Source organism: Phallusia mammillata, chromosome 2 (genome assembly GCF_965637545.1).
Source record: "Phallusia mammillata chromosome 2, kaPhaMamm4.hap1.1, whole genome shotgun sequence".
NCBI lineage: Eukaryota > Metazoa > Chordata > Ascidiacea > Phlebobranchia > Ascidiidae > Phallusia > Phallusia mammillata.
Window position 1 is genome coordinate 31,155,783 of NC_137253.1, and position 16,265 is coordinate 31,172,047.

General features: G+C 35.8%; 1 protein-coding gene across 5 annotated transcripts in view; it reads left to right on the forward strand.

Annotated features, from left to right (window-relative positions):
* The first annotated feature begins 667 nt into the window (after positions 1 to 667).
* Positions 668 to 16,265, forward strand: part of LOC145215409 (uncharacterized) — a 51,238-nt gene continuing 35,640 nt past the window's right edge. For 2 of the 5 annotated variants that reach the window (XM_080084112.1, XM_080084110.1), the window contains exons 1-10: positions 675 to 844; positions 2,434 to 2,598; positions 8,349 to 8,458; positions 9,056 to 9,161; positions 10,153 to 10,323; positions 10,755 to 10,799; positions 11,328 to 11,429; positions 12,728 to 12,823; positions 14,582 to 14,767; positions 15,783 to 15,979. In XM_080084112.1, coding sequence (XP_079940238.1) covers positions 811 to 844; positions 2,434 to 2,598; positions 8,349 to 8,458; positions 9,056 to 9,161; positions 10,153 to 10,323; positions 10,755 to 10,799; positions 11,328 to 11,429; positions 12,728 to 12,823; positions 14,582 to 14,767; positions 15,783 to 15,979 — 1,212 coding nt within the window. In that variant the 5' untranslated portion in view covers positions 675 to 810. Of the gene's footprint in view, positions 845 to 2,433; positions 2,599 to 8,348; positions 8,459 to 9,055; positions 9,162 to 10,152; positions 10,324 to 10,754; positions 10,800 to 11,327; positions 11,430 to 12,727; positions 12,824 to 14,581; positions 14,768 to 15,782; positions 15,980 to 16,265 lie in introns of all 5 variants that reach the window. The other 3 variants (XM_080084108.1, XM_080084107.1, XM_080084109.1) reach the window with 3 other exon arrangements.

Genomic DNA, 16,265 nt, shown 5'->3' on the forward strand with positions numbered 1-16,265 from the left:
CCATTCTTGTATTTGCTGTTTATCATGTTGTCTCAATTCTATATTTGAAAGCAGTTGTAAATAAAGCAACTAGTAATTTGGTCACAAATGCAAGCATTTCAATAAAAGTTATACGACAGCAACAATTCACTTATTTTTTGAATTAGCTCGAGGAAGGCAGGTGTAGAAACGGTTCCGTCTGCAGTCAGAGTTATGTCAGGTGTTATTTTTAGGTCTCGTTATCAATAAAATAGCGAATGTTCAGGTAGACAATAAATTGAGTGTGTTCCTTTTGCTGGTGCTTGGAACCATCCATCAAGGTTTCTTTGGGTGGTTTCTTTTTGTATTGAATTCTATCCTCTTTTCCCAACACGGTTGATTCGGTTTTGACTGATGTCATCACGTAGTAAATCACAATAAATAATTGTCATTAAAGTACTTGGTGACCCTGCTGTCAGGAATGATCGATTATGTCAGCAATGCACGAAAAAGGCTTACGGTAATAAAATTTTACAATAAAATTCCGCACTATTTTTCTACATTTTTTTAAACAAAACCGTTGGCATTATTGTTTCATTGATTTATTACACAACACGTGCTAGCTGCCACATTATGTAATTACCTCTAATTAGCAGTTGGCAGGCTATAGTCAAAATCCATAGAAAATGATAGATAGACTTTGACTACAGTTCTCTTTTGGGTCTTTTTCGTAACTGTAATCAAAGTCATGTTTACATTTCGATCATCCGCTTTAATCACCACGCCGTTGCGTTTTCGCGCGTTTTTAAAGGTCCCAACGACGTGGTGGATGGAATTTGAACGACATGCAAAATGCTTTTAAAAAGCGTATTTTTCCTGTTTTGTGGTAAGTTAAGTTGCTTTTTTAAATTGGAAACAATTTGTGTTCAGCAGTAAATTTTTATCATCCTTTGCGATGTTTTTGTGTGTGAAATTTGTTTAATCGGATTCGCAATCTTGTGAAATTAAGCACACTTTTTTATTTCAAACAAATTAGCCATTAAACTTTATTTTGTTATTTATCTTTATGTAAAATTCATAACAGATGCTTCAATGAAAGCCCACTTGCGAAACACAAGTAGTACTTACCTATCTTTTTTGGTTGTTAAAATTTGTGATGTGTTTTGTCGCACATAAACTTAATTATTCCTAGTTATGTTAGTGAGTCGTAAATACGTTTGAGTATTTGTTCCAAAAAACATGGCATTTCTGTGAAGGGTATAACAATAAGTCATCACTAAACATTTGAATGCTATTATTTTAATTGTGTAGAAGAAAAAACATAATTCCCCAAAGTACTGTTTAATATGTCATACCATTCCAAGCATTCTCAATCAAATTCCTAATGAACATGAAAATAACTGTATTATTTCTAGTGATCCATTAAACTATGAATATTCGGCCACAAGACAATAATTTTTGGAGTCACGTCTAAAACTGCAGGCTCACTTGGCCTGCCTTATGCAATAGAAAAAACTGCAGGCCCACAGTTTTTATACTTGGGAGAGACACGACAAGCACTGGATATAGTGGGCCCGCAGTTTTTATACTTGCAAGAAGTGTGCCATGCGAGCCCGCAGTTTTTTAATTGCATGAGGCGGGCCAAGTGATCCAAGTGGGCCCGCAGTTTTAGACGTGACCGTAATTTTTGCTGAACTAGGCTGAACTTAAAATCGCCGTTTTCTGAAGGATGTGTTTGACCGAAATTTGTGTTGTTGATGCATGTAAAATCATTCAGGACACTCCAAAACAACTTTTACAGTATATATATATAGGCTAAACGAAGCAACTAATATATATTTCTCTAAACAGCATTGCTCGTGTTTTCTTGATGCAACAATTAGTTGATTTATAATGTTGTAAATCGACAATAATTAAAATTTAGGCATCAATTTCACCCACTAAACAAAGTTTGGTTTCTGCAGAAGTTATTGAAACAAGTTTGGGCATAAACTGAAACATCCGCTAAAGTTTAGACGTTAAACAGCATATTCGACTGAAACCAAAACTTTGGTACATCACTATTAATTAGTAAACTCCTGCTCAATATTTGGCATTTTAAAAAATATATAAAAATCTTACAACCACCCAAGTGTTACAAATGTAATTTATGCATTATTCCATGAGCCAAGACGGGCTATAAACTGATGTAGCATACTTTGTAAAATCTGTGTGAAATTGTAAAAATAAATGCGCTAGCATCAGTAAATACTTTTTGGTTGTGTCCAGCTCATTCATAGTTGAAGTTTTTTATATCTTAATCATGCTGCAGCGCATTTTGTGCAACTTCTTTTTTTTGCTATCATCTATCAATTGTGTCCTTTTCTGTGCTTCATGATATTTGAATATTGTGCATTTGCCGGCTGCTTTGGTACAATGGTGTCAGTGTGTTTTCTGTTATCAACCACCATAAACTAAACCATTGTACATTTTCAGCATTTCGAGTTTGCTCATGTTTGCGATGCCGGCCTCTAGTGTACCACTGCGGCGTATGTGGTGCACCAACTGCTGCGGAAAATGCTATGCCTTATTACCAGGTTATTGGTAATCCAACTGCTACTTACACATTTCCACTGCCTGCAGGGACTTGTCTGGAACCAAGTTAGTCTATGTGATTTTTTTTAATTTTGTACATGTTTTTTATTAGCAACACTATATATGTTCTGCTAACACAGTGGTTCTCAAACTTTTTTGAGCGCAACCCAAATCTAAGTTTTATGGACATCTCACGACCCAAGCCTCAAACAACAAAAAAATTATTTTTTTCCTTGTGCAAATACGTACTCATACTCATACACTAACTGATACATATCCAAATTCAGTTGCTCAAGATTAACTTCCTATTATTTCCTGTGCTATGATGTTACAGTTGCCATGTGCGAAACAGTATAATGGGAAGGCTATTGTGGGCGCGACCCATTTTTTGATCTAGTGCGACCCATGTTTGGGTCTCGACCCATACTTTGAGAACCACTGTGCTAACATACGCTTACAATACATCTTCTTTTGGAGGACATGTCCTCATTTTTAACAAAAACCAAGTTGTCCTCCCAAGTCCAAGAAAACATGCCCAAATGTCTTCCTTTTTAAAGAATTTGTGATTTACCAAATACATATGTGACAATTATGCCTTTGAAAACAGCCATACATTCTGAAAAGTAGACATCTTTAGCTAATTTAGGTGGATTTTACATTTTTTTACATACATACAAGCTTATTTTAGTGTTGTGATAAAGATTGCACTTTATCCAAACTATTCTATACCGTGTAATTTCTTAGGCTTTTATGGGACTTAAAAGTATTTTTTCACGTTCTTTATAACAATGTGTCCTCATTTTTGGAGATGAAAATATGGTAGACCTAGCTAACAATTCATTTCTACTTGGTGTTATTCCATGCTCTGGTCTGCCAAAAGTTTGCTAAGGTAATATGCCAAAACATGTAAAAAAGCATAATCATGTTGTTGTTTGGCATAAATTTTGAGCCATATCATTTAGGATGTTTGCAATTGGCAAAGGCACTAGCCTTTAGCATAACGTCTCCATGCTAACAAGTCAACCCCTATATCCAGATAATCAGATGAGTTATTCGTCCAATACTTCTTGGCAACCAATAAAGATGAATATAGAAAAGCATAAACAACTTCATAGCAGCTTGTGCATGTGTTGTTATACAACTAAGTATATACTTGTTATTCTAATGTGGTGTCGGTATCAAAAGTGTTTACAAGTTGCTTGGTATCGATGAATACAAGTTGCTTGGTATCGGTACTGGGCCCCTTTAAAACATAAAGTATCGCATGTATAGCATGTATCGCATGTATAGCATGTATAGCATGTACACGGCCTACATACTAAATCTATCGCATGTACCCGGGACTTTCCCCAAGTTGTATTGTAAGTAACCGCATGTACTTTACTACGCAGTTGCAATGCTATAACTACATGAGGTACGAGTTTAGTTTTGTCTTGGTCTGCAGTTGACTGATTTAGTGAGTATGGTTTAGGCTGAATGGAAAAGTCTTCATGTGCTTTACTGCTGCAACTACTATCTAAAGACTTTTGTCTTACAGGATGTCTATTACATGAGTTAGGCAAGCAAGGGTATAGAAAACTAAAGCAAGCAGTGTTTTATTTCAACATCCTTTATTGAAGAATCAGTTCACAGTTGAACATGCAAAAACAAGCAAACAACAAAATGAATGAAATTCAAATCTCAGAACTCTAAAACATTTATTTGTGTTTTCCTGGCTTTTTATCATCTTGTTATGGGTCCCCTTCCCTGAAGGGGACACATATTGATTTTACTCAAAATGTTTTTGTTTTTTTTCTTTTTTTTTCTTCTTTTTTCTTCTATCCAAAGTTTGTCCGACTCGTTTTTCCATCAAATCCTTGATGGATTTGGATGAAATTTACACAGATGGTAGATGTAGTTATGTAGATGTGCATCCCACTTTGTTTTTGTTGATAACCCCAGTATTTACCCCGATAGCCCCCTAAAATGGGTATTTTTTCCCCGAAGTTTGTCCGACTCGTTTTTCCATCAAATGTTTGATGAATTTGGCTGAAATTTACACAGATGGTAGATGTAGTTATGTAGATGTGCATCCCACTTTGTTTTTGTTGATAACCCCAGTATTTACCCCGCTACCCCCCTAAAATAGGTATTTTCCCCCGAAGTTTGTCCGACTCGTTTTTCTATCAAATGTTTGATGGATGTGGCTGAAATTTACACAGATGGTAGATGTAGTTATGTAGATGTGCATCCCACTTTGTTTTTGTTGATAACCCCAGTATTTACCCCGCTAGCCCCCTAAAATGTTTTTTCTCCCCAAAGTTTGTCTGACTCGTTTTTCCATCAAATGCTTGATGGATGTGGCTGAAACTTATACAGATGGTAGATGTAGTTATGTAGATGTGCATTCCACTTTGTTTTTGTTGATAACCCCAGTATTTACCCCGCTAGCCCCCTAAAATGGGTATTTTCTCCCGAAGTTTGTCCGACTCGTTTTTCTATAAAATGCTTGATGGATGTGGCTGAAACTTATACAGATGGTAGATATAGTTATGTAGATGTGCATCCCACTTTGTTTTCCGGATAACCCTAGTATTTACCCCGCTAGCCCCCTAAAAGGGGTGAGTTTGTAAACAATGTCAGAATTGGCTAAAATTTGGATAGCTTGTAAAGTATGCCAATTATCGTTATTGCGCCATTGCAGTTCGGGGGTTGTTAACAGCCCTTTGACGTCAGAAACATTAACGGTTGTTGCTCAAAACACCTGTAGTGGTTGAAATTTTAAACGTTGGCAGATTGGACTGAAATTTTGCAGTACTATTGATTGAGTCATTGTGGTTTCCTACTTTTAAATTTGTGTGTGTTGAACCTCAATTAGTTATCCTACTAGCCCCCTAAAATGAGTTTTAATTTAAATAGTTTTTACTCCATATAGCATATTTAGATATGCACAGTACCAATCACTGTGTTTGTCTTCACAATACCAAACTTACTCATTGTTATCTATTGGATTGCATTATTTTCAACTTTGCATGTGTGGGGACCCATGAGTTTTTGCCTGCAGAAACAACCAAGGTTATAAAAGACGATGGCTAATATGGGACCCAATACAAAATAAGCATAGGAAATATATTTATGTTTTAAAATAGATCATAGTGTATGTGCAAGGGCAATATGTGCTAAGCCACCCTTCTAGTTTTGGTGGCAATTTTATGGTCATGGGTCCTTCAGAGAATGTGGAAACAAACTTGGCAAAGTTTGGTCCATTAAAGTTGGATTATACAAAGAAGTGTGATGATGACTTGCATTGGAATTTGCCTTTTTTGTTGCTTATCAGTCTCAACTTTTATCTTACTTTCTAATTGGTTGTCAGCTGGCAAAGATTAGTGCATTTAGAATGTAGAAGACACAGAAGTCTAGTCATCATTGATGATAGGTTCTGGAAATTGGTCAGTGTGATAAAATATGATTTTTTTTCTATCCTTGCCTGTCCACAAGCAAGAAATGGTTTGGAATGCGTATGCTTTAAGCCAGGGGTTCTTAAACTTTTTCGGTCGTGCCCCACTTGACACTATTTATTTATTCTCACGCCCCCCCTAAAAAACGTTAGCACTGATGATGCTTGTCTTGTTTTTCGGAGACAACATACATCGTAGGTCCGCTTTAAGCTACTGTAAAGTTAGTTCCGAACGTTGGAAAAGCCACTTCAAAGGCTTTTGCGCCCACAGAGCGACGTTGCCAGTATTCTTGTAAACTACGCATATGTCGCCCAGAAATTGTTGATGCACTAAAAGTCAAGGCAATTTCTGATGCGAAATTAAGAACAAATCAAAAATGTTCCGCCGACTATATAGCACAGGGGTCACCAAACTATGGCCTACGAGGTCATTTCATCCGGCTCGCGACCCAATTTTTGGTTTGGCATATCGTATTGATAACTTTGTTACATTCAAAAATTAATCTACGCCTTACGAAAGTTTACTGTCACGACATGTAGAATTAATATTACCGTGCCTACTTTCATGGGATTGCAACGCCCAGGATTGATCCAAAGCCAGTTTTGTCACGTCACAGACAAGGCACAAAGTGTTAATTGTGAGCAAACAATTGCCTTATTTTGGTACTTGTGACGTCATATACATGCATTGCTTTTAAAATGAGATTTAACAATTAACAGATTTAAAATGGATTTTTGGAATGACCATATCTTGGCGCCTATGTAAAAATCGCCTCGTGGGCTGAAAATCCATTTCACAGTAATGAAGAGTTTACTTTAGTTCCAAACAATAAGTTCGAAATCAGCGCCGACATTATTCCTATGCATTCATTTACAATTGTTTTCAGGTGAAACCTTTGCAGCCAGATTGTGCTGTGCCCCCCTTGAGAACCCCTCACGCCCCCCTAAGGGGGCGCGCCCCCCAGTTTAAGAACCCCTGCTTTAAGCAGTGCCTAGTATTGTCTATATAACAACAAAATAGGTGCTGCTTTGTTGTGCATTTGATAAAGTCCTTTTTGATTCAGTAGTTCTGCGGCATACATATCAACCTCTATCTGCTGTGTTTCCCCTTTTTCTGGTACTAATGGGTTATGATTGTCAAAGTATTCTTTCCTTTATCCCCACTTGTTTTACCACATTATTTTCCACGTTTGCTAACTAAATTTAGTATGTTTTTGATGTGTATTTGGTATTTTTTTATTGCACTTTCTGACTAAAAATTGAATAAATTATATTATTACTTATCTGCACGTCGTTTATGATTTTAATGCACTGACATACTAGTGGACATTTTTTGGAATTTTCTCCTGTCAACTATTTTGCATTGTTATATAGTTCAAAACCCGTTGAGCATCTGTACAATACTTTCCACTTATGGACAACTGATACATTATGCAATCAAATTAAATTTACCCTTGCCATCTATGCAGTATATACTTGCAAACCTAATTCAAGTTTCCAACAAGTGTTTTAGGTTTTTAATTTATTTTAATTACAATTTAGTCTTTGGGGTTACAATAAAAAAATACAAAGAAGCACCATAAAAAACACAAAATATTATTGATAATGTCAGCAAATGAGTATACAGTACAATCATAATTCACAGCTGGAATCTTTGTACTGCTACTAGGACAACACTGTCAATAAACTAAAACATGATAACCAAATATGTTTTCAGAAAAACTGTTGGACTTTTCTAGCAGGAACTTTTTTAAACATTTATCTTGAAAGTTTAGCAGAAAAATGGAATCACGAATTAGTTCAAAAACACATAAATCCTGCACCAGAAAGCATAGTAAAATGAAATGACTGTCTGAACTTGTGCAACAAAAACAGTAACAATGAATGATTTATTATTGATCACAAAAACTTTACCAATCTACAATACAAAATGTAACACAGAAAGTAGTACATTTTATAAAGTAAAATTGTGCCTGCAGTGGGGCACAAAGTACTGACTTTAAACCAATTACAACCACTTCACCAGTCAAACTCCTATCAATTTTTATCTTAATTTTTTTGTTACACACCAATTAAACTAGTGACTAGTGAGCCTAGGTCTTTTAACTGCAGCCTCATTTTAACAACACTACTTTGTACAGTCTGCTTCTACTAACATTTGATTTTCTTACAATACAAGTTAGGGAAAGTCCCGGGTACATGCGGTAAACGCTTATACATGCTATACATGCGATACTTTATGTTTTAAAGGGGTCCTTGGTACTTGCTGGAAAATATGGTATCGTTCCATAGCTATATGGCACACTAACAACGCTGAATGTATACACTGTGTATATACATTGAACTGCATATCAAACAACACAATTGTTTTATTTTGAAGGATTTGTTTCATTTGGTGCTGATGTCAATGTTCTTTTTGTGGCTGAAAAATTGAATGCTTATAAAGCAGACGAATACTGTAGATCGAGAGGTGCACTTTTGCTGTACAAGGTATATATTGAGTTTCATTTCAGATTGCTTGTGTTCATTCATCTTTTGTATGAGGCATTTTATTAATGAAAATTTGTCTGACTCTTGATACTTTGGTATTATTTATACACAAAACGCTAGGCATAATCAGAGCACAAAAATATAACAGGATGGGTAATTGTTATTAATGCTAGGCATAATCAGAGCACAAAAATATAACAGGATGGGTAATTGTTATCAATGCTAGGCATAATCAGAGCACAAAAATATAACAGGATGGGTAATTGTTATTAATGCTAGGCATAATCAGAGCACAAAAACATAACAGGATGGGTAATTGTTATTAATGCTAGGCATAATCAGAGCACAAAAATATAACAGGATGGGTAATTGTTATCAATGCTAGGCATAATCAGAGCACAAAAATATAACAGGATGGGTAATTGTTATTAACTATTAATCTCTGCCTTGTAAGGTCCTTGACAACGCCAATATTATAGAAATTCACATCAAACTCTGACCAATGTTTTTGAATGACTTGTAAACAGAAATATTAATGTAAAATGCACAAAATTCTTTAAAATGGGTGAGGTAAATTATTGTTTGTTAAATTTACAGTTGACATCCAGCATCCAAACTACACTGGAAAGCTATTTGGCTAAAACTAGAATTTTATTTCGGCGAGATCAATGGTGGTTAGGCTTGGATGAAATTGATACTGAAGGTAATACTGTGGTGATTTTTGTCTTCACATGTTTTCTTCTGTTATGAAGTGTAAGTGGACTTTCAAACAGTCTGTTTATATTGTTTAGCTACATAATTGAATAGCAAACCTGGGTTATTTTGATGCCACAAATGATATAAGTCTATGCCATATGCATTCTGTTGTAAATTGTAGTCTAGATCAGGAGTCACCAAACTTTTTTTACTGCTGGCCGCATAAGTTTACAAATGATTCACGCAGGTGGGCCGCATAGTTCACATGTCTTAGCGCCGTCTTTCCAAACCTAGCCCCGCGGCGCCATTTTTCTAGATGCGCCAAGGTATTGTCTTTCTACAATCCCATTTAAAAACTGGTGATGCGATTGTTAAATGGTATAGGTCATCCCACTTACGATCAATGCTTGTATATTACGTCACAAGTAACAAAAGAAGGCAATTGTTTGCGCACAATTGACACTTGTAGTCTTGTCTGTGATGTAAAAACTGGCTTTGGATCAATCCTTGGCATTGTAATCCTATGAAACTAGGTAATATTATTTTACCTATCGCAACAGGAAAACTTTCGTAAGGAGAAGATTATTTTTGAATGTTACAAAGTTATCAATACGATTTGGCAAACCAAAAAAATGTGGTCGCGGGCCGGATGAAATGACCTCGTGGGCCAGTTACGGCCTCTGGTCTAGATGATGTATTGTTTGCAGGCATACCATCAGTAAACCTATTCCAATTATACTACGCTTATCTAATCATATAATCTTTAGCTGTAATCAGGGATTTTTTTAAGGTTTGGTTTGGGTGACCGCTAAGTAGTTTTAAGAGACCGCAAGTGTTTCATTTAAATACCAAAAAATAGCCATATTTGCTTAAACGAATTATTTATTAGGCTACTGGCAAATTTTGGGAAACCGCTGGAGAAATTTGGGGGACCGTTTCGGTCCCCCAAAACACCTTAAAAAACACTGGCTATAATTGTTTTTGACTCTAAACAACAGGGTCATTCCGATGGTCGACTGGTCATGACTTGGATCCCACTGATTACACAAATTGGAGATCTCCATTGCCCAACGATGACATTGTCGACTGTGTTGAGACTGTTGCACGTTATGGATGGAAATGGAGTCTTGATGGCTGCTTGGGTATAAAAGCCTTTGTATGCAGAGCAGGTAAGTTTGAATCGGTATAGAAGTAAACCACTAGAATTATTTATGGAAGGTGATTTCGTCATATTTCTTAAACACAACCTTTTTGTTACTGAAAAGCTTCATGCAATTTATTAGTGATGGGACGATACCAGATTTTGAAGCGACTGAAGCAAAATATTTCGATACCAAGATTATGGAGCTCTATAAACTTGATACTATGCCTGGCAGCAATAACTTATTTCAATACCAAGTTTGAGTATGGAACCAATACCAAGTACCGAGTATCGGGTACTCATCCCATCACTACAATTTATTGATAAACTGACTTTCTGCTTTTAGCCTCATTAACTACCACTTTGCATGAAATAAAAGTTTGAAACGCTATTAATCAAACCTGTAGACTTTGTGAAAAAAGACAAAGGCAAGTCATAAACGTTTGTTTGTTTTTCCAGTAACCTGTTCTTTTCCGGCTCTTTTTCCTTTGAGCGAACCCAGAAGTGAGTATTTGTCAAATTTGTTACAAATAATTTAGTTGCAGTATTGTCATACCCTTACCAAACTATTCACTTTTGAAATTCAAAATGTGAATTGGTGACAATGTAAAAACTACATCATAATAAATAAAGTAATTTTTGTCTGAAAATTTGGTGCATTTGCAACTAGACTTAGAATTAATGTTGCATGTTTTTTACTTTATTTATCACTGCCAAAACAATTATGAATTTAGGAACTGTGCGTCACAAAATTATGCTTTAACTAAAAATGGTACATTAAGCTGATTTGGGAGGTACAAGAAAACTATCTAAGCAGAGTCTGCCTTAAAGCACACAAACTTTGCACCAACAGCAGTTATTATTAAAAAATATCATTATTAAAGGACATGATTATGTTATTTGATACACTGAGTTGTTTTTGGCCAATACACTGTCTTTGTTTGCAATAAATCACCGTTTTAGAGTTGTATTTTGTCACGCACACTTGTGTATGTCACTAAACCTTTTTTAGAAAGGCTTATTTGTTTGCAGAGTTTATGACATGCAGAACGTGTGGTTTCCATGAAGTGTGTGTTGGAGGAAAATGCGAATGTGATCCTGCTTTTTATGTTTACAACTGCACCCTACCTGCAAGTAAATATATTTGTTGATACTACATTACTAACAGGTTTGTAGAGCTCTTCTGGTAAATGTAATTTTTACCCGATGTGTTTTTACCCTGATGAAGGCAACCTGTATAGGACGTCGAAAAGTCTGAATAAAATTACATTTGCCAGAAGAGCTCTATAAACTTGATATTATGCCTGGCAGCAATAGCTTACATACTACATTACTTATCGGACAAACTCAGCACACTCAAATCACTCTAAGTATATTTCTTATTACAAACCACTGGAGATATTGATTTCACCTAAAAATATGGCATCATCAGTCCTTACTCGAATAGATTGTATTTGTGGGTTGCAATAAGAAGTACCCCGACTGATTGGAGTGTGCTGAATTTGTCAGCTAAGTTACTTCAATATATGTAACTGGAATCGTCTGTTGAGCATGTGTGGATCAGGACGATTTTTGTATTAGTACATCTTTATTTGTTAATATTCAGTTTCATGAACAAAAACGTGCCATGCAGCTTGTGCATATATCAGGGGTGTCCAAACTTTTTTAATGGTGACCAATTTTTATCAGGTAAAGACGCCTGCGGGTCAACTTTTTTTTGCAAAGTTTTTAACCTGACGATTAGAACACAAAATTTAGGGCATTTATGGAAATTTGGGGATTTTGTTGTGTCAGCACCATATATACTTTTTGGGCCGGTAAATAAAGTTCCATGTAAATATGTCGCAAGTCGCCACAACCCAAAACCTTAAATCAAATTATGACAGGCCATACACAACAAAATTTAAAACAACAGCTGTGGGCCACTTGAAATGTTGCGTGGCTGCATTTGTCCGGCGAGCCGCACTTTGGACACCCCTGACATATATCATAAGTTTAATAAACACACTTTTTGCTGATGTTTCATTGATGGATGTTGTCATCATCAGTCCAAGAAAAAGAGCGTACTTACTAATATTATACAGGCTTTATATTAGCTTAGTTTTTGACCCAGCTATTTTCAAGTTTGGGTGTAAAATCACGTGTATTATATGTTAGAAACTTTTTTCGCATGTTTTACCTGGCTTATAGAGACCTGGCTTATGTTTTTAATGGCAACTAATAGGCACATTTACATCTTGTCACGATTTTGCACAAAGTTGGAGATAGGGTATAAGCTGAACAATGTCTTTCCTACCTATGTATGCACTAAGGGTATGGCATGGATGCTTGTATTCACCCCATGACACAAACTGGTTAAGGGAGAATTTGTGTAACCTCAAACGTTAAAAAAAAGTTGAAAAAGTGTTTAATAACTATTGTTTTCTGTTAAGCGTTGCTGCCACTGAAAGAGGTCAACGGTTTTGGAAAAACATTTGTTTTCTACAGACATAAACTTTCATACGATGATGCATCTTATTATTGTAAAGGTGATTTTAGATTTTTATTTCTTCTTGTTTACATTGACTGTCCTGAAGGTTTAAAGCAGGGGTCTTCAACCTTTTTGACGCAATCGCCCCCTTTCTAAGGCACTGGCTCAAAATCGCCCCCCTATGAGATTGTTATTTGTATAAAAGTTTTAGAGCAGATATGGGCGATTAGATTCACCTGCAACACGAAAGCTTCAGTCCAAGCTTCAGTTAACAAATAATTTAATTGCCACTGCAACACGCCAACTCCATTTTACGCAATTCTTTAAACCAGTGGTTCTCAAACGCGACTCTCAGGGCCGCATGCGGCTCCCAACTACTTAATTTGTGGCTGGCACCAAACCTCAGAAAACCACCAAAGATGGCTATTTTATCTTTCAAGGTAATAATCTTTAGTGATTTTCTCAAGGTTTCGTTTTTTTTGCGGCTCCCTACATACTTAAAAAAAACTATCATTTGACCCCGACAATAAAAAAGTTTGAGAACCACTGCTTTAAACGCATTTAAGAAAAATCTGTTCAATCATAGACAAAACAATATTTTGATTATCCGCAAACAATTGCCTTCTTTTGTTAAAAACAATAGGGCATTACTCAGTAGAGGAGAATCCTAAATCATACAAATACTTCGCAGTTTGGGAAGCGCTTGTGTAGACTTATAGGCGTGAAAGCGAAACAAATGTGAGGTAAAGCTTGTTACCGTTGTATTTAAAAAGTATGTCTTGTCACCACACAAAGCCTCAATAAAGTGTCCCCTGTGGCTAATTAAATGCCCAACCTTGCTTTCAAGTAGTGATGCACCGAAGTTTTGGTTGGCCGAAACATTTCGGCCGAATACGCTGTTTTTCGATGTTTCATTTTCGGCCCGAACTTTTTTGAAAATTCGGCCGAAACCGAACTTTTTGATTGCATAGAATTAATGCCCAAATTATCATTTTCACCAATACAAAACGTCATAAATTGTGGTATCTATAAAATACGAGCCACGTTGTCTGCAAAATATTGCAAGTTTAGTGAAGCTTCCAGATCATAATTCACTTCACTCGCATTAACGACACAAGGTTCAGTTGAAAACATCTATAAGAACAGGATTTAAGGTTCTCATGGCTGAATATTCGGTTTCGGCCCAAACCTTTTTAGGCGGGTTCGGTGCATCACTACTTTCGAGATCAAAAAAATACAAACAATCCCTAGTAAACACAATGTTTTCAGTTAGCAGCATGTTTAAGATGATGCGCCCTTGTCCATTGTGTTTGTTTGCAAGACGTATTATATCTGCTTGTAAGTTAAAGTTAGCTGAGTCTCACAGTTCTTGTACATATTTGTACAATCAGTAAAATTGAAATCACCCCTTTTGAAGTCAAATCACCCCCCAACTTCCAAAATTGTCACCATCGCCCCCTCGGTAGACGAAATCGCCCCCGTTGAATAACCCTGGTTTAAAGCAATTACGCATGTAGTTTTTGTAAAATCTGTCACCAAATTCGGCAGAAATGGAGCCTTTATTTTGCAAAAGAGAAATAAAGTGTAACATGAAATAGACAAAACAATAAATTTGTTTTAAATTTTGACTCTTAAAATATTTTTTAAATTTTGACTCTTACAATATTTTTTAAATTTTGACTCTTAAAAAATATGTTTTAAATTTTGACTGTTAAAATATGAAAATAAAGTATGGTTGTGTACCACCTGGATGATATCACTATTTGAGAGATTTTTCAGCATCATCTTTTTGACTAAACCAAGCTGTTTCTTATAGCTGGTGGCGGAACACTAGCAACCCCTTATAGCAAGGACAGGCATGAATTTATTCTAAACGAGGCAGTTGCTGCAAACCTCCATAAACATGTGAAAGCAGCCTGGGTTGGTATGGACGATAAAGTCACTGAAGGAGTATGGAAGTTTGATGATGGAACTCCTGTAAATGCACCGCCTGTTTTTCCAGGTGAGTTTTCCAGAAAACCCAGAAAGCTCTTGACTAGTGTCATTCACAAAATTAGTTAAATGTGTTTTGTATGCTTTTTTAATTTTTTTTAAAATTTGTTATTTTTTTAATTTTTTTTTTAATTTGTAAAAATTTGTTTGTTATAACTGCAATTTTCTTTATACAGCAAATTGACCTCTAAGTTTTTTAAACCCACATTAAATCTTTGTGGTTAAACTTATTCCCAGTTTTTGTTCTTAAATAACATTCTTTAGTAGCCTTTTCAGCTTTAATCCTTCATTGTTAGTTTTGCACCTTAATGCAATAAATTTATGTAGGTTGACATCTCACAAAATTTTTTGTATAATTTACTGCATTAGCAAATGATGTGTAAATTTAATTAACATTTTTGAAATTATTATATCATAGAGTTAAGCAGGACGCACATGCACTTTGTTACATAAAAATAAAGGAAGGTTTTGTGAAAGTTTAAAAGGAGGAATGTCGAATGTTGAACAATTTGGTTAGGTTTGTAGCAATTCCTTAAGTTTATCAATACATGGCAAGGGATAATAGTTTGTGACATTATGTCGTTTCACAGACTGGACATTTTTGCTATCATACTTTGTCCGCCAAGTTGGCAGAGTAGTTAGCGCAACCGCCCTGTGATCACAAGGTCATGGGCTCTAAATTCTATCTTGTGTTTCCCTGAGCAAGAAACTTAAGCGGCATTGCTTTAACCCAGTGGTTCCCGATGGGTTGAACTAAATTGAAGTCACCAACTGCCTAAAACCGAAAAAAATCAAATAAAAAATGATCAACAGACTTGCAATAAAAAAGGCACCTCGACGGTGGAGTCATTGTGAGCATAACACATTCAGGCGTTACCCGCCCACCGAGGATAAAAATGAAACAAACAAACCGACAAAAGCTTTTAAGTTCTGCCCCACTGATTTTACTGACTGGTCACATATAAGATATGTGAGGTAAGGAAAACTCCAGTTTAACAGAGGTTTCTTATCTACTATTGCTTCAGATTTTACTGGTGGTGGAAGGTATAGCTGGCCCGATCACAACACTACATCATCTGATGGCCGATGGCATTTTTACTACAATGACGCTGGTTTCTTGACAAAACAAATTGATGCATCTGCATACTGCGCTACATTTGGAAGCGATCTTCCTATAATAAGAGACAGCGATGAAAATAAAAGAATTGCTGATTATTTAACGGTATGTCTTGCATTCCATTGAATGTTATTGAGGTTGAGTTATGATGTATCTGGAATAATCAAATACAGTGCAATGATAAATTTACACTTTAAATTGCACGGATTTATTTGTTCAATTTTTGTATTGTGTGAGATTAAATTGTTTATATTTAAGCATTTATAAGCATGAAACTTTTTTGAAACCTGATAATGTTTCACAATTGTCCACATTTGCATTGGGATTTTTAACATGCAATATTTGTGTTGATTTTGGGTTGACTATTTTGTAGTGATGGGACGAGTACCCG